This window comes from Lacerta agilis, chromosome 5, assembly GCF_009819535.1.
Source record: "Lacerta agilis isolate rLacAgi1 chromosome 5, rLacAgi1.pri, whole genome shotgun sequence".
Taxonomy (NCBI): Eukaryota; Metazoa; Chordata; class Lepidosauria; order Squamata; family Lacertidae; genus Lacerta; species Lacerta agilis.
This window is the reverse complement of record NC_046316.1, coordinates 36,814,439-36,832,140: the sequence shown is the minus strand read 5'-3', so window position 1 is coordinate 36,832,140 and position 17,702 is coordinate 36,814,439. Positions and strand designations below refer to the sequence as shown.

Below are 17,702 nucleotides of genomic sequence, written 5' to 3'. Positions count from 1 at the left end.
ACATGGAATCCTTTATTCCCTTATATTTGGTGAAAGGTTTGATTTGCATGATTAGCTGACATCGGATGTACTGGACGCTAGCTCAAAAATGCTTATGCCATAATCAGTTCGTTAGTCTTTAAGATGCTACAGGACCCTTTCTTATGGTTATGTTTCCATGGTTTGTTCACATGGATTTGATAGTGGCATAGATATTGCACAAACTCAAATGGTTAAGCCCATAAGAAACGTAGAATAGTTTTGTGTAAATCTTGTCAAAATGTTCTATCCTAGAGGAGAGTTTACTGTTTGTAAAGGCTGTTTATGAATTCCATTGGTTTTCTTTCTCAAGAGAATTATATTCATAGTTCGATCTGACATTTCCTTTTTTATTGTTGTTGTTGTGCTTTAGGGCATGGCAAAAGAAGAAACAGAACTGAGATTCCGGCAGCTGACGATGGAATACCAGGCCTTACAGAGGGCATATGCTCTGCTGCAAGAGCAGGTTGGAGGAACGTTGGATGCAGAACGAGAAGTTAAGGTCTAAATGACTTATATTACATGAAAATAAAGGCTTGTAACTATATAATATTTCCTGCTAGTCTAACCCTTATAACAGAGGTACTAGATCCTTTCTGGGTGAGAAATAATGGATATCCTATAGTTCACAGGTGGAGAAATGCATCCTTCCAGACACTTGTTGGACTTGAACTGCCATCAGCCCCACAGGTTTCCCATCCCTGCTTTAGGTTAAGACAATTTATGATTGCTTACCTGTGCAAAGACTCTGAGAAAAGCATAGATGACATGTATATTTTAATGGTTCCTTATCACTGTGGGGACCACTGCAGAGCAGTTCCTTTCACTCAAGTAATGTCCAACATCATATGGGAGGTGTCCATGGTGCTGTTCCTCTCTGCATATCAGCATTTCATCAATTTCTGAAGAATAATAATGATAATTTATGGGAAGGTGATGCTGTTATGGGAAGGAATTCAGTTGCCAACTCATCCTTCAAGACTTCAGACTATTACTGGAACAGCACAGGGAGGGAAATACCCTACAGCAGCAACCATACCACTAACGTAGCAACGGAAGGAGGCCTTAGCTTCATAAAATATTATTTGTGGTAGGTTATTAATATTCACTAGATATCCATAAACTGTTCAGAGCAGAGAAGGGGAACCTGTGGTGGACCCCAACTCCGAGTCCCAGTCAGTATAGCCAGTGTTCAGGGATGATGGGAGTTGCAGTCCAACCACCTCTGGAGGTCACATGTTCCCCTCCCTGATCTAGAATTACAATCCATCAAGACCAGCCATGGCTATAGTCATGTTCAGATGCTCTTTTTCTGGATTAAATCAACATGTGAGAAGGGAGAGAAGGGATGAATGTGCTTGTGTTGCCCCTATGCATATCTGCATAGAAATAAGCCCCACTGAATGCAATGGTACTTGAATTGTGTTCAGGACTGCAGCCTAAGTTAATCACAGACAACTTGATCCACTAGCTTCAGTGGGACTTAAACCTTATACAGGTGTTCATTTTCTGAGTTGAGCCTATATGTGAGAAGGTAGAGCAGGGCTGAGTGCAATAGGTCCACCCTCTTGCACCCTCCATGAACAGGATGGTGACCACCTACAGTGTGGACCCTGCTTCAGTTGTTTAGGTTCCCCTCATGATGTAGAACACTGAATGCAGTGGGACTTGCCTTATTCATAAGATTGTGCTGTTAAGTTGCATTTCTTTCAATGAGAGTGAGTCCTGATTAACTTGAGGTGAATCAGCACCTTAAAAAACTTAAGGCAGACCTTGCTTTCAGGTTTGTGGTCTTAACTAGCATAGCAGGGACATGTGGGGACTATAAGGGAGAAGTGCCCATATTAAGGGGGACAACCACCTGAACTTTTCCAAAATAAAGGTAGAAGCCATATAGTGACAAGGTGAAATGATGTCTAGGTAGAAAGCTAAAGTGCAGAAAGTTGAGAAACAGCTTAAAATGAGTTTCAGTGTGCTCCTCATTTTCATTCTTCCACTTTACCCCACTCCCTTCTTTTAGTTATCAGTGATGAATTATTTTGGGGGAGGTTTTTTGGGGCAGAAAGTTGTTTAATGTGACTCTGATCTGCTGTGAATTCATAATGTGCCTACGAAACCATCTCAAATACAAAACTCAGCTTTATGGTCTCTCATATCAGTCACATTGTCCACTCTTGTGCTGAAGGAATAGATTGCTGAGAAACCACATCTAGTGCATTTTTATTTTCATGCTTCTCGTCAGGTTAAAAAAATGATATATGATAAAAACATTGACGTTGAATGCCGTTACTATGGAAATCTGTTAGCAATATCCTTGAATATAAAATGCTCACAAGCATTTACTAAGATTACGTATTCACAGGTTTACACTTCTAAAAGAGATGCATTTCCTTACAAGAGTCTGAATATTTAAAATGGTGTTTTGCCTTCTTTGAGCTCACCTTGCAAGTAACGGTACCTTATACCGCAGATGGGAAACTTGTGACCCTCCAGATGTTGTTGGACTCCAGCTGCCATCATCCCAGACCATTGGCTGACACTGATAGCAGTTGGAGTCCAACAGCACCTGGAAAGTCAAAGGGTTTTGCATCTCTGTCTTATACATGTGTGTACAGCAGTATACATTCTCACCTATTACTATAAAAAAATTGGGGGGTTGCTTCCTCCTACCCTTGCCCAGACTTCTTTTTATTGAGAACCAATTGCATCCCAGGAGGCATAGGACACAACATAGACAGGTGATTGGATATCCAACACTTAATGCTCAACACAAGGCCACTCCTTAAATCAGTATCCCAACCTCAAAAGTATGTTTTTATTTAAAGTCCACTGTTGGGCAAGACCTTTAGGACAAACCAAAAAGTTGCAAAAATGTGGCAAGTTTTCCAGTTCACCAGAACTTTTTCAGGCAAGATGGTACACACAGCATGAAATGCTGAGACAAGGGAAATTAGAAAGAAATACACCCCTAAAGTACCCAAATTAGCCTGACTATTGCAGCCATGAGGTCAGCTTGTAGACTTGGTTCCAAGATGGAGATTGCTAGATTTCATAATGTGTGAACCAGCTATCTGCAAATTGCAGTTCAAATTGTCCGAATTCATGGATCAGCATTTGGGTGTTTATAGTGTCATCCTGGGCTATTCAGATAGGTAGAACTGCATTGTCCTTGGCATGATAGCTATCAGAGAAAGTTTGACGTTTCTTCAATCCCATCCTACAGACTCGTGAGCAGCTTCAAGCAGAAATCCACAGATCCCAGGCTCAGATAGATGACCTAGAAAAGGCACTTGCGGAGCAAGGACAGGTAATAGATGCATCATATGAGTCCGGTATTCAGCACATGTTTAGCTATGTGCAAATACATCCATCCTCATGTATTCCTTCGCCTGCAGCCTTCTTCATTCAACGTTTTAAGAGTTTGAGAAAATTGTTCTTGTAATCAGTCCTGACAGGTTTTCTCAAGGCCTCCAAGCCACAGTCCAGGCACCTTCTATGTCCTTTCTTGGGCTGATTTACTGGAGTATGCTGGAACAAGCTTAACTCCAAGATTTACTTCTACAAGTCTGGCTTCGATTGGGTTATATATTTTGAGGGCAGCTCAATATTTAATCTCTTGCACCTAGGTTTGAGGTCCCAATCTACCAGACTGTCCACAATTCTCTGGTTTTGGCAGGTTTATTACTTAACCGTGGTAGTATACATTGCAGGGGCTTTCCCTATCCTTCATTCTGGCTTTTTGGCACTTCTGATCCTCTCCCTATGTGTTGAGCATATAATTAATCTAAGGGAAGGCTCCAAAAACAAGGATGATAAAGCCCTCCAGAAATAGTTTGTTTCACTGCTGCACTTCTCAAGAGAGGCAGCCAACGTGCTATAAAAAAGTGTCTTGACTCAACACAGTCAGGAAGCCAATGTCCTGCTCACAATTCTCTCCTGGGAAATCATATGCCTTCTATTAATTTCTGCCCGTGGCTGTGTTCACATGTAAGCATGTATTCATGAATGTGCTGGCTCCTGGGCATAGCTGTCAAATTTTCCCTTTTTTTAAAAGGGAAATTCCCTTTATTCCGAATAGGATTCCTCGCAAGAAAAGGGAAAAGTTGACAGCTATGCTCCTGGGGAGAGCACTGAAGCCACTTTGATCCTCTTCAGTCCTTTCAGCTTAGCGCAGCAGCTAAGCCAAGGTTCTCAGCTCCAACATTTGTTTTTGGCTTCAGTTCTTGGTTAAGGAGGAAAGAATTTAGTCGTGTTAAGATGACATGGTAAACTAAACTTTGGCTCAGTTGCTGCACCATGCTGAGCTAAGAGGCCCAGGGACAAGCAAAGCAGCTGTGAGCTCCTCCTCTCCTATCCTGGTAACCATTGGATGAACCAAGCCAGTGTTAGGAATTGAATGTTGCCAGTGTTTTTTTCAGTAATATTAATGTGTTTTTCCCCCAAGGATATGAAGTGGATTGAGGAAAAACAAGCATTATACCGAAGAAATCAAGAGCTTGTAGAAAAGGTATATTTTTGGACACTTCTATTCAGAGCATAAAAATCCAATACTTACATGCAAAAGTGTAATCAAAGATTAATAATAGAGAACATTCACATCATATGTGAACTAAAAGGAAGTTTAATGGACTAGGTGTGCATTAGTTTTCAATACAAGAAGAAAAGGTGGTATTTTCTCATCAATTACATAATAGATCTGTCTTTATGTATGTAATATCATAAAGAGTAATCCCTTTGCTTTTCCAGATAAAACAGATGGAGGTAGAAGAGGCTCGGTTAAAGCATGATGTTCAGGATGCTAAAGATCAAAACGAACTCTTGGAATTCAGGATATTAGAACTGGAAGTGAGTATGGGCCACAGAGGCTTTCCAGTTTGCTTTGCCGCAATGAGACATGGGTGTGCATAGCGGTAAACTGAGCAATCGGCAACAAACGACGGTGTAACTACAGTGAGTTCTTTCATGAAGCAAGAGTGGCAGATCTATGCTGCATGTCAGCGGCAATCACACTTTTAACAACTTGGTGGCAAATATTACAGAACAACTGCATTTGTGCCGAGTCAGATAGCATTGCAATGTCAGAAGAGCTTTGGAGATAATGTACAAGTAACCGATGCATGCCCAGCATCACTTCCATCATGCTCTCCCTTGGTTGATCCTGCACCACCCTTGGCTACATCTGCAGATGTACTAGTAGTGACTTGCTGTAATGCAGCACCATGAATGATATTGTGAGTCTGCTCAACATGCAAGCTGAACACCCCCTGGTTGTGACATGATGCTACTGCAGTGATCCTTTTAATCAAAACCCAGGCTGTGTGCACAATATACATTAACGTGGCATTTCCCACCCACCTCAAATAATTATAGGAACTGCAGTTTTCTAAGAGTGCTGAGAACTGTAGCTTTCTGAGGGGTGAACAACAGTTTCCAGGTGAAGGCATGTGCTTTAAATGTGTGGTGTGCCTCCAGCCAAAGCTTGACCATTCTCTAGCTCTACAGCAACATGCTGAAATCTTAGCCTGTTTAATAATGCCTTGTGATGTGGGAAAGTACTGTTCAAACCTTCAGAAGTGTGGGTAAAAATAGTGATAGTTCGGTTATAAAGAGCGCATAGGCAGACAAAGGGAAATGGAGGTTAGATGGACAAAGAAACAAAGCCACGTTAACTGTTGGTCCTGGATCGTATGTGCAGATTCCAAATGATTGACAGTCACTCCCTTACACATTTGGCTTACATATGGTTTATATTTAAGTTCATGAAAGCTCATTCTTAATTAAGCTGATGATAAAGCAACACAGTTTTGGTTTGATTACAGGAGCGAGAGAGAAGGTCTCCAGCTATCAATTTTCATCACATTCCTTTTACTGAAGGGAAAAGCCCCCTCCAGGTCTACTGTGAGGCAGAAGGAGTAACAGTAAGTCATTCTTTCTTTTTTCTCTGTTACTGCTTCATCTCAACAAAGCATTATGCATTTTTCTGATATTCTGTACCTTGTGTACCTCTCTTGTTAGGACATACTAGTGGCAGAGTTGATGAAAAAATTGGACATTTTAGGGGATAACGCCGTAAGTGTATGTTCATTTAATAAATTGTGCATGTTCCTAATAGTATGTTTTGTCCTTTTGTCCAGACAGCATTAAATAACCTCAAGCATCTTTTAATTAGCATCCTGTTTTGTTTTGTTTTGTTTTGTTTTAAATGCTTTTCTTACATTTTGTCTGGGACAAGTCAATACAGGTCAATATTTGCATGCCCTTTGCTATTATATGCCGATAAGGCCCTTTATGGTTTTTCCCACACCACCTTAATGTTGGCTATTTAATTTTACACTACTTTTCTTTAACAAAGCAAAACCAATTCATGAGTAGGCAAGCTCTTTCTCTCCCCCCCCCAATGCTTTTCCAGTCTTTGTTTTTTGCTTCTTTTGACAAGCATTTTAATAATTTTGAGACTTTAGCTCTGTCAAATAGAATAGATTCAAGATAGAGCCTAAGGTGAACAAAATTTAAATTATTTCTTTTAAAAATGGTACAAAATTGTGCTACATAAATTCTTATTTCCTGGGTCAAACTCTTCAATTCACTACTGACCCCATGTAAGTTACAAGTGATTCTGCTGAACTGCTTGTTGGTTTATTTGATGATCCGCACAAAGATGGAGCCTGGCTGATTTCTGATCAGTGGGATTTAAAAGTGCTGGCATTTGCATCTTTGTTATTTGCTGTCTATTTCAGGAGTTGCTGGTGCCATGGGGAAGGGCCACTCAACCTAAAGCAGCAGCATTGCTGCTACTTACTGGGGGCGGGGGTAAGGCAGTGGTAAGCTTGGGGCTGTGTGGGCACACCAGTGCGAAAATGCTGGACTGGCTCCACCAGTGCAACTGCATGCCACCAACCCTACTGCTACTCTGCCCTGCCCTCGTGCCATCCCTGAAAGTGGGAGCAGCGGCACAACGCCACCCACTACTGCTGGCTTCTTCTGTACATCACGCTTGTAGATCTGAGCTGCAGTTCTCTTCTGTATACTTACGATTTCTCTAAAGGAGCTGTGTAGAAGACTTTGGCTATATGTAGAACCTCCCTGTGTGCAAAAAAAGAGGCGCTCTTTGGGAAGCGGGGCTAGGTCATGTGAGACATGGAGCTGCTGTATCTCCATATGCCATTCTCCTTTTGCTCCATAATATCTAGGTCAGAGAGGGGGGACCTGTGGCCCTCCAGGTGTCATGGGACACTCAACTCCCATCTCATCCCTGATCCTTGTCCTTCCTGGCTGGGGCTGGTAGGAATCGAGTCTGACAACAGGTTCCCCCTTCCCGATCTAGGAAAACACAGTGTGCAATGTGATGCCACCATGCCGAGAGCTGCTCTGCTCTCCTGGCATAATTTGGCTATGGCAAAAAAGATGAAAAGGCATGTGTTCTGATGACAATTCTGTTTTGTTCTTGCCGCAGAACCTAACGAATGACGAGCAAGTAGTTGTTATACAAGCTCGGACAGTTTTGACACTGGCCGAAAAGGTAATGAGCATGGTTCCCCCCTCCCATTCTGAGAGATATTCAGTGAGTGGTTTCTCAGGTATAGCACAGTCATGATCAGTGGGAGTATAGTGACAGGGCTGGTATTTTCCCACTCCTCGTCCACCCTGCATTCAAAGCTGTTTCTAAGATTAGGAATGCTTCCGTACAGGTGTTTATTGTGAAATTGGTACTTTTCACACATGCAGGGTTGTTGTTTTTTTGCAGCACCCACAATGTTATTGGCCTAAAAATATTAGCTTTGTTTGTGCTCCCCCCTCCAATTTAATTCAGATTTACCCTTTCTGAGGGAAATCAAATAATTAAAAAAATAAACACACACACACACCAGCCCTGGTACCAATATGCAGTATGTCAACAATTCATTTGAAAATTAAGTCCCCATAAGGAAGCACCCCTGGGCTACACATTACTTAGTAGATGCTGATTGAAATGCCCCCCATGCATTTCACTTCCCCATGCCACCACCAGAACATGTAGAATAGTGCATCAGAAGGCAATTTCTTGCCTCAAGGCGAAGCATTTTTATGCTAGCACTACAATGTGTAGCACATATATTGGGACACTCTTGTTCTCAAGGAAGAGCTACAAAGAATCATAGAATTGCAGAGTTGGAAGGGATCTTGAGGGTCCTCCAGCCAACCCCTTGCAAGCCAGGGATCCTGCCCACAGCTGTCCCTGGATGGGCCCAAATTACCAACCTTCTGGTTAACAGTCAGACACTGATGGTGCTGAGACGATGCCCCTAGGGCGACCATTGCAGCTGGCACCTGCGTGATTAAGGCAACAGTAAGCCAAAGAATACCTTGTGAATTGGTTAACATGGTAGGTGATGTCATAAAGGGCCATTTCCATTTGAATGATACTCCTTAGAAATGTCTATGACAGTTGAATTGATATAAGTGGGACCTGTAACGAATGGGCATAGTGTGGAGTACTGCTGTTCATTGTGCCAGCTTTCAGGGCACTCCATCACATTCACACACACACACACACACACACACACACACACCCCTCCTATTTCTGTTCCCCTACCTTACAGATATTCAGCATTCTTTGGCCATGAGCATGCTCATTCCTTGTGAGTTGATATCATGCTCTCCAAAGCATGCTGATAGCTCTCTTTTGTCCTTGGTAGCCCCATTTGGACTACATAGCTGTCATAACTCAGCACTTCATTTTGCTGTTCATAATACCCTGTGGGCAGCAGTCTTAAGCACAGTCAAGACAAGGGGTAGGGATCTTTTTTCAGAACAATGGCCACATGCTCACCTGGGCAATCTGAGGTTCCACACTTCTGTTCAACAGCAAATGCAATACTCTGAATATCCTCATTGCATTCTTGGTAATCATTACCATACTCAAGGAACTAGTTGATCATTCTGTTGTTTTTTGTTTGTGGTTTATAAGATAGCAATATACCGGAGCATCTTTGTTTTGTGTCTAATTGATCAGTAATATGAGGGCAATAATTAAAGAGAACTTCTGACAAGTACTAATTCGTCAAATCTGCTTATCTGACTTGGATTTTTTCCCCTCATCATGTCTGTGTAGTGGCTGCAGCAGATAGAAGTAACAGAATCAGCTCTACAGCAGAAGATGATAGATCTAGAAAACGAAAAGGTAATACAAGAACTTATACAAAAAAATTAAAAACGAATCCCACACAGCAGATAGAAAAATAGCCAGTATAACTGAAATCTCTTTCCGTCTTTAGGAACTATTTAGTAAACAAAAGGGATATTTGGATGATGAACTTGATTACAGGAAGCAGTCCTTAGACCAAGCACATAAGGTAAGTTGAATTCTTGGAAGATTAAATTCTTGGAAGATTCAAACAACCTGAATGAGAGTGACCATTCCATATTCCATCGGCTGATAGAAGCCTTTTAGTTAAAACTGAGAGTTGAAGAACAGATGTTATAGAGAAACAAAACAGACTCGGTTTCATGACTTAATGGAGTAGTTCATCCAAAATAAGTCCCAGTTACTCTCTGATTGTGTCATGTGTCATGAGAATGATTATGATCAACTTACTCAGTGTTAGGGAATAGGGGATACTCCTTTAACAAAATACTCTTTGTTTTAGGAACTGCATTGCTCCTACAATTTCTCTTAAGAAAAATGCCGGAGTTTTAACTAAGGCAGTTTGCAAATGCCCTTTCATGTTAAGAGGAGACAGTGATTCTTTTTTTTTTAATTATTAAAGATTTTCTTGATTTACAGGGGTAATGCAATGTCTCTCTCGTATTTTTCCATATAACATTTTTACAAATCGGTTGTTGTTGTTGAGACATTAGGGAGAGAAGGGGGAGAGAGGTGGGTGGGATGGGGAGATGGGTGGGGTAGGGTGAGGATGTTTCTGTTTTACTTAATATGTGTAGGGTTTGGTGTCAGCGTTGTCTGTGCAGGTTCTCTGTTGTTCGCTTGTGATTCTGAGTACACAGCGAAAGAGAACATGAGAAGTGGTTTGGTACAAAAAGCAGGGTGGATGTGTCGTTCCCCCCCCCCCGGCATTAAGACAATATGAAAGGGGAAGTTTTCCACACTTAATTTCTGTATTCCACTCTGCTTTCAAAGGTACAAAAGCTGGATCAGTAAGAATGTTGGCAACAAGAAGTTTATTGCCGCAAGCCTGAGAAGTATCCATTGATAGACATATCTGAGGGACATAGCATAGCTGATTAACCCTCTGTGCGCCCTCTTTCTAGCACAGAGACTCAGGTTATCATGCTTCCACATTATTATGCGCACATAACAATATATCAGGGATTATGAACTGATGTGTGAAATGAAAGCTCCCTGCAGACTTTGCCTAATGCACAGAAGGGATTTCTGCATTATCTTAGACAGGGCAACACCACGGAGCATTCTCTGTACTATTGTCGGAGTCGTGGCAGGAATATGGAAATCATTTCGTATCAAACACATTCCACCCACACCTTTAAAAGTGAGAGGAAGAGGCTTATCCAGAATACTCCAAGGACTTTTATTCCTCACAAATAAAAGGCTCTCCCTGCTATCTATGTGTATTCCAGTGAATCTATCTAGTGGGTGGTGGCTGATGACAAGCCGCCATGGAGGCGTTGGTTGTTTTCTTGGACCTAGTGCTGCTTGTACAACAATGCATGTCCATTTAAATAAAAAGAAAATGATTAGGAGTTTAACTGGAAGTACTCAATTGAGGCAGACATGGCACAACCCAATACCCACCACTCTTGCACAGCTATATCAGCAGCGAAGTAGCACTTTGGAAAGACTTTGACATGCAAAATGAGTCGCTTCTTGCACTCGGACACTATGTTGTCTCCAAAGCTTCCTCCCCCCCCCCATTTCCATTGAATTTATTGCTGTTGTTGTCATTTCATTTATGAATCTCCTTTTTCACAATATGTCTCAAGCTGATCTGCAGTCATAAAATAAAATAAGAAAAACCCAGTGGAAGTAGTTTTTAAACAGTACAGAACTGCCCCCCCCCAAAAAAGATTTTAAAACAATAGAAAGTGAACATTTAAGGCAGAGACCTTTTTTTTTTTTTTTAAAGATTTTATTATTTTCCAATAGAAAAAAGAGAACAAAATACAGCAACAACACATAGCATAGACATCAATAAAAAAACACAATAAACATTGAACATAATCAACAATAAACAATGAACATAATCAACATTAAAAACAATAACAACAATAAAGACATAAAAATAACATATACAAACCTTAACCAATATCTTTCTTTGAATATTTCTTGTTTCTGACTTCTCTATTTGGGGACTTCCCCCGTTCCCTCCACTGTCTTCGAAAAACATATACTTCTTCAAGGTAGCTTTATATATTATTCAAATCACTTTTACCCAAATTTTAATATACTTAGCTTTCACTTAATCAAATATCTCAGTCACTATGTATATTATCTTAACAGTCTATCTTAACATATTTTGACACATAACAACAATTCCTCTTACCATTCATATCTAATAGATATCTACCAAAGCCGATGTTCTGTTTAATTCTGCTCAAATATTCAGTTTAACTGATTTAATCAAATAGTCTTTGAATTTTTTCCACTCCTGCGACGCCTTCCCCTCCCTCTGGTCTCGGATTCTGACGGTCAGTTCTGCGAGTTCCATATATTCCATCATCTTCATCTGCCATTCCTCCACCGTTGGTATCTCTTCACCTTTCCATGTTCTTGCCAATAAAATTCTAGCTGCTGTTGTGGCATACATAAAAAACACTCTATCCTGACTGGGTATCTCTTCATTGGTTATGCTCAGGAGAAATGCCTCTGGTTTCTTACAAAAGGTAACTTTCATTACCTTCTTAAGCTCATTATAAATCTTATCCCAGAAGGCACTTACCACTGGGCACAACCACCACATATGAAAAAAGGTACCTTTCGCATGTTTACATTTCCAACATACATCTGACATTTTGGTATTCATCTTAGCAATCTTAACTGGTGTCAAGTACCATCTATAAACCATTTTCATTATATTTTCTCTTAAACCATGACAAGCAGTAAATTTAATACCTTTTTGCCACAATCTCTCCCAGTCATCCATCATAATATTATGTCCGACATCTTTTGCCCAATCTATCATTGACGATTTAACCAATTCATCTTTTGTATGCCACTCTAGCAAAAGGTTATACATTTTGGAAAGGTTTTTAAAGTTCGATTCTATCAGTTCTGTTTCCAGTTTTGATTTTTCTACTTGAAAACCAATTTTTTTGTCCATTTTAAATGTTTCGTAAACCTGATAATAGTGCAGCCAGTCGGGGACCTGACTTTTTACTTGATCATAGCTTTTTAGCTTAAAGGAGTCCCCTTCCTGCTGCAATATGTCCATATATCTTAACCAGTTTGCAGACATATTCGGTCTCTTATATGCCTTGGCCTCCACTGGGGAGATCCATCTAGGAGTCTTTCTCTCAAACAAGTCTTTGTATCTAGTCCAAACCTGGTATAGGGATTTTCTCACAATATGAGACTTAAAAGTTCTGTGGATTTTCGCCTTGTCATACCAAAGGTATGCATGCCAACCAAACATATTATCGTGTCCCTCCAAGTCCAACACATCAACATTCTCTAGTTTAAACCAATCCTTTAACCAGCAAAAGGCCGCAGCTTCAAAATAAAGCCTTAAGTCCGGCAGGGCAAAGCCTCCTCTGTCTTTAGAGTCTGTTAAAATCTTAAATTTTATTCTTGGCTTTTTGCCCTGCCATATAAATTTCGATAGGTCCTTTTGCCATTTTTTAAAACAGTCTAATTTGTCCAAAATTGGTATGGCTTGGAATAAAAACAGCATCCTTGGTAGGACATTCATTTTGACCACTGCTATTCTTCCCATTAACGACAGTTTAAGTCTTGTCCAGATCTCCATATCTTTTTTTATCTCCGTCCACAGTTTTTCATAATTGTCCTTATACAGGTTCAAGTTCTTACTTGTGAGATTGATACCTAGATATTTTACCGATTTAACAAAATTGAGGCCTGTGGCTTCTTGAATTCTTTGGATCTGTTCTGCACTCATATTTTTACCTAGAACTTTGGTTTTCTGCTTATTTAATTTAAAGCCAGCTACAAGTCCAAATTGTTCGATTAATTCCAAGGCTCTGGGGACGCTGCCTTCTGGTTCTTGCAGGGATAGCATCAAATCGTCCGCGAAGGCACGTAATTTGTATTCCTTCTCTCCCACTTTAATTCCTTTTGTCTGTTTATCTTTCCGAATCATATTCAGAAGGACTTCCAGGACCGTAATAAAAAGTAAAGGGGAGATAGGGCACCCTTGTCTTGTTCCTTTCTCTACTTCGATCTCCTCCGATATCACACTGTTTACAATAACTTTTGCTCTTTGTTCTGTGTAAATGGCCTTTATGCCATTTAAAATTTTTTCTCCAACTCCCATCTTTTCCAAATTCTTTTTCATAAATGTCCAGGATACTTTATCAAAAGCTTTCTCTGCATCAACAAACAGTAGTGCTGCATCTGTGTTTATGTCTCTCTCCAGTTTTTCTAAAATGTCCACAATGATCCTCGTATTGTTGCTTATTTGCCTTCCTGGCAAGAAACCTGCTTGGTCTCTATGTATATAATCTTTCAACACTCTTTTCAACCTTGTAGCCAAAACATTTGCAAAGATTTTATAATCCACATTCAAAAGGGATATTGGACGATAGTTTTTCATTAGAGTCTTGTCAGTATCTGGTTTTAAGATCAGTGTGATAAAGGCTTCTTTCCACGTCTCTGGTGCCCTATCTCCTTCTAGTATTCTATTGCAAATTTCTCTTAACGGCTGTGATAGCCAGTCTTTCAATGTCTTGTAATATTTTGCTGTTAATCCATCCGGTCCTGGAGCCTTCCCCAATTGCATGTTGTTTATTGCATCTTCTATTTCTTGTGTCGTTATTGGGTGGTTGAGAGTTATTAGTTTTTCCTCTGGGACCTTTTGCAATCCATTTTTCTCCAGGAATCGGTCTATCTCTGCTTCATCTGTCTTCTCCTCCTTGTACAGTTGTTTATAGAATCTCTGGAAACACCATCTGATTTCCTCCGGTTTCTCTACATTTTTTCCATTTACTACCAATTTACTGATGACATTTGCCTTTTGTCTTTTCTTTAATTGCCAAGCTAGTAGTTTTCCACATTTATTTGCAGATTCAAATGTTCTTTGTTTCATCATTTTCACTTTCCATTCGATGTCTTGATTCATGATATTAGCGTATTGGGATTGCAAGTATTTGATTTCTTTTTGAATTTTAACACATCTGGGATGTCCTCTTAGTTCTTTTTCCTTTTCTTTGATTAATTTCAACAGTCTCTCCATCTCTACACTTTGTTGTTTCTTCTTTTTTGCCTTTTCACTAATGAGGAATCCTCTCATTACCGCCTTACTTGCATCCCAAGCAATCCTTTTCTCCACATCTGAGTTCCAATTGATTTGAAAATATTCTTTCATCTTTTTCGCCGCTCTTTCTACTAGCTTGGTATCTCTCATCAATGCATCATCCATTCTCCACCTAAAAGAATCCTTGGAAATCATTTTTAGGTTTGCCTGTACCGGATTGTGGTCTGAAAGCGTTTTAGGACCGATTTCTGCTTTTTGTAATTTTGGAGCCAATTCATTCGAGATCCAGATATAATCTATCCTCGACCATGACTGCTGAGATTCGCTGAAATACGTTGCCTCTGTTTCTGTGGGGTTTTTTAATCTCCAAGAATCTACCAAGTTCAAATTGTCCACCATTTCAAAAAAAGTCTTTGGGAGTTTCCCATCATTTGTTAATTTTGTTCTTTGAGATCTGTCCATTAATGTGGAAACTGCCCCGTTAAAGTCTCCAAGGCAAACTACCTTATAGTCCAAATAATCCAACAGCAAGTCATGGATTTTTTTGTAAAAAATCGACTTTCCATCATTTGGTGCATAGAGTCCCAGGATTAAAAATTTTTCGCCTTGTACATTAATTTCAATTGCGATGTATCTCCCTTCTTCATCTTTAAATAGCTGTCTTGGGCTATATTTCTCCTTTGCATAAATCACTACTCCTCTCTTCTTGACCTTATCCGATGATATGAATTCTTGGCCTAATTTTTTGTTCTGTAACAATCTCCTGTGACGCCGAACTATGTGGGTTTCCTGTAGACATATTATATCCAAATTCTTCTTTTCTATGCTGTAAAACACTCTGCGTCTCTTTGGTCTCTGGTTTAATCCCCGAACGTTCCAAGTCATTAACTTGAGCGCCATTTCTTTGTTTATTCCTCTCCTCCAGTTGCCTGTCCTTTCTTATCTTGTTCTGGATCTTGGCTTGGTCCTGGTGGTCCCGGCGGTGGTGGAAATACTTCTGGAAACTTGTAGAACTGTGCTGGATCCAATGGAGTTCCTTTGAAATGTTCCAGATGCTTGTCCAAAAACTTTTGCTTATCCGCCAAGGACCTTATTCTTATCTTTTTCCCTTCAAACGTAAATGCCAGGCCTTCTGGAAATTCCCAACTGAAGGAGATTTTTCTTCTTCTTAGCTCCGTCACCAGGTCGTTATAGGGAGCTCTTTTATCTAAAAAGAATCTGGGGATATCCTTGTAAAAAATTACTTTATTCTGCTGTACCACCAGGTTGTTTCTATAGTGTAAATCCAGAAAGTAGTCTCTGTCGTGCCTATCGTGTAGCACAATCAAACAGTCACTGACTGTTTTGGTGCTTTTCTTTCCTCTGGAACCTCTTGGTCCGAATCTGAAGGCCTTCACTATGCGTGCTGAGACGTTTACCTCTTCTAGCTCCCAAAAAGTCGAGAATAGTTTCACAATATAGGCTTTCAGGTCTTCCCCCTCCAATTCTGGAAGACCCCTTATTCTTAGGTTTCCTTCTCTCTGATGTAGTTGCAAAAAGGCAAGAGACTCTTCCACAGTCCTCTGTCGTGTTCCAATATTTTCAATCTGCTCCAAATCTAAATTATCCAATTTTTCCTCCACCTTTTTTATTTTTTCTCTGACCACTTTGATTTCCTCCGAGTCCTTTTTTAACGTGGTCACCTCCTGCCCAATTTTATTGATTTCGTCTCTGTTCTTTCTTACGTTTTCCTCAATTTGGCCAATCGATTTTTCTAGCGTTTGGGTGGAGGCTTTAATATCGGCCTTAATATCCACTTGGAGCTTTTCTATTGCAGAGTTAACTGTTGTATTCACTGATGCACCAATAGCATTAACCGATTCTTGTGTTTGCTTCAACCCTTCGGTGACACTTTTTAGGCCTTCTGCAATTTCTGCAACACTTGCAGCCAATTTCTCCATTTGTTCCTGAAGAGTTAAGGAAACAGAGCCTTTCCTTTTTTCAGAGCCAGTTCCTTTAGATCTAAGTTCCATTCCTTGTGGGCTCTGTAACTGTAATCTCAAGGTCACTCCAGTTGCTATAGTAACAATCTCAGACATTCACAGCAGAAGACCAACAGTCCCAAAAGTAAACACCAGGTGGCCTGCAGCTAGCCTTCTGAGAACAAAGAGGCTGCTGAGCCAGGAGTCCACAATAGTCCATTAATCCAACTTTTAGGCAAAGAGTTCAGGTTTTTCAAAATTGTAAATTCCTTAAAGCCAAGAAGAGTCTATTTTAAATAGCCCAAGCCAGTAGCTGTTTTCTCACTTGCAGTGTAACCACCAAGTCTTTAAAGTAACTTGTATCTGGCTGTAAAAGAGTCAAAGTATCTCCACTGGTAAACAGTCACTGTAACACTGGAACACCAACAAAGAAAAAATGGCAACAATATAACCCAGCCCGCTACTGACCCGGAATCCTAATCCAGAGGGTGAGGGGCTTCTTCTTTTGCCATATCAACTGTTTTTGGAACTTTAAACAAACTTTAAACAACTTTTAAATCACTTTTAAAAAGTTTGGCAGAGTTCGCAAAACTTTCCCGTTAGCCGCGGCTTTGATCCTTTAGCGCTACCAAGCTCGCGCAAACAGTTCAAAGGGAACAGGCTTCCTTTTAGAGTTTCCTCTGCAAGCAGTGCTCTTTAAACTTGTGAAATAATCCAAAATTTTGACTTACAGAGTTTCTTTGGAAGTTTCTATGTAGGAAGTGCCGGGTGCTCAGGTCTGGCGGGATCGCTGCTTTGATCCTCCGCAGGCAGCCGCTTCTTCAGTCCCGTGCTGGAGCTCCGCTCACCCGATTCCCCCCCTTACGAGGGTAAATCAGGAGCGGAGACAGCACGTCTGGGACCCACGAAGCTGTCGGTCCACGGGACGCTCTTCCCGTGGCTTTAAGGGACCCGTGGCGCAGGCACGGAGCTCCCTATCGCCTAACGGAGGACGGAGCCGTCGGACTCCCGTCCGCCATTGACTCGGCACCTAACCGGAAGTCCAAGGCAGAGACCTTTTTATCCTGCTGGGAAAGCCTGTTGAAACAAAAATGGCCTATGTTGTTTCCACAAAGTACAAACAGTGTGTGCCTGGGGATGCTGTTCCACAGAACAGGGGCAGCCACACTGAAAACTCTGCACCACGTTTCTGTGGAGTGGGCTTCTGATCTCTTTGGAACCTTGAGGAGAAGCTTTCTGACAAACCACAGTAACCTTCTGGGTATAAAGGGGTAAAGGGTTTTCTCAAGTAACTTGGACCTGAGCTGGATATGTTTGTGCCTTCCATGTCAGTACCAAC

At 40.8% G+C, this 17,702-nt stretch overlaps 1 protein-coding gene across 16 annotated transcripts in view; it reads left to right on the top strand.

Annotated features, from left to right (window-relative positions):
- Positions 1-17,702, top strand: part of JAKMIP3 (Janus kinase and microtubule interacting protein 3) — an 86,962-nt gene that overhangs the window by 63,567 nt on the left and 5,693 nt on the right. For 11 of the 16 annotated variants that reach the window (XM_033149366.1, XM_033149365.1, XM_033149364.1 and 8 more), the window contains 9 exons: positions 392-520; positions 3,242-3,325; positions 4,463-4,525; positions 4,765-4,863; positions 5,838-5,936; positions 6,034-6,093; positions 7,472-7,537; positions 9,110-9,178; positions 9,273-9,350. In XM_033149366.1, coding sequence (XP_033005257.1) covers positions 392-520; positions 3,242-3,325; positions 4,463-4,525; positions 4,765-4,863; positions 5,838-5,936; positions 6,034-6,093; positions 7,472-7,537; positions 9,110-9,178; positions 9,273-9,350 — 747 coding nt within the window. The remainder of the gene's footprint in view (positions 1-391; positions 521-3,241; positions 3,326-4,462; positions 4,526-4,764; positions 4,864-5,837; positions 5,937-6,033; positions 6,094-7,471; positions 7,538-9,109; positions 9,179-9,272; positions 9,351-17,702) is intronic. The other 5 variants (XM_033149369.1, XM_033149357.1, XM_033149363.1 and 2 more) reach the window with 1 other exon arrangement.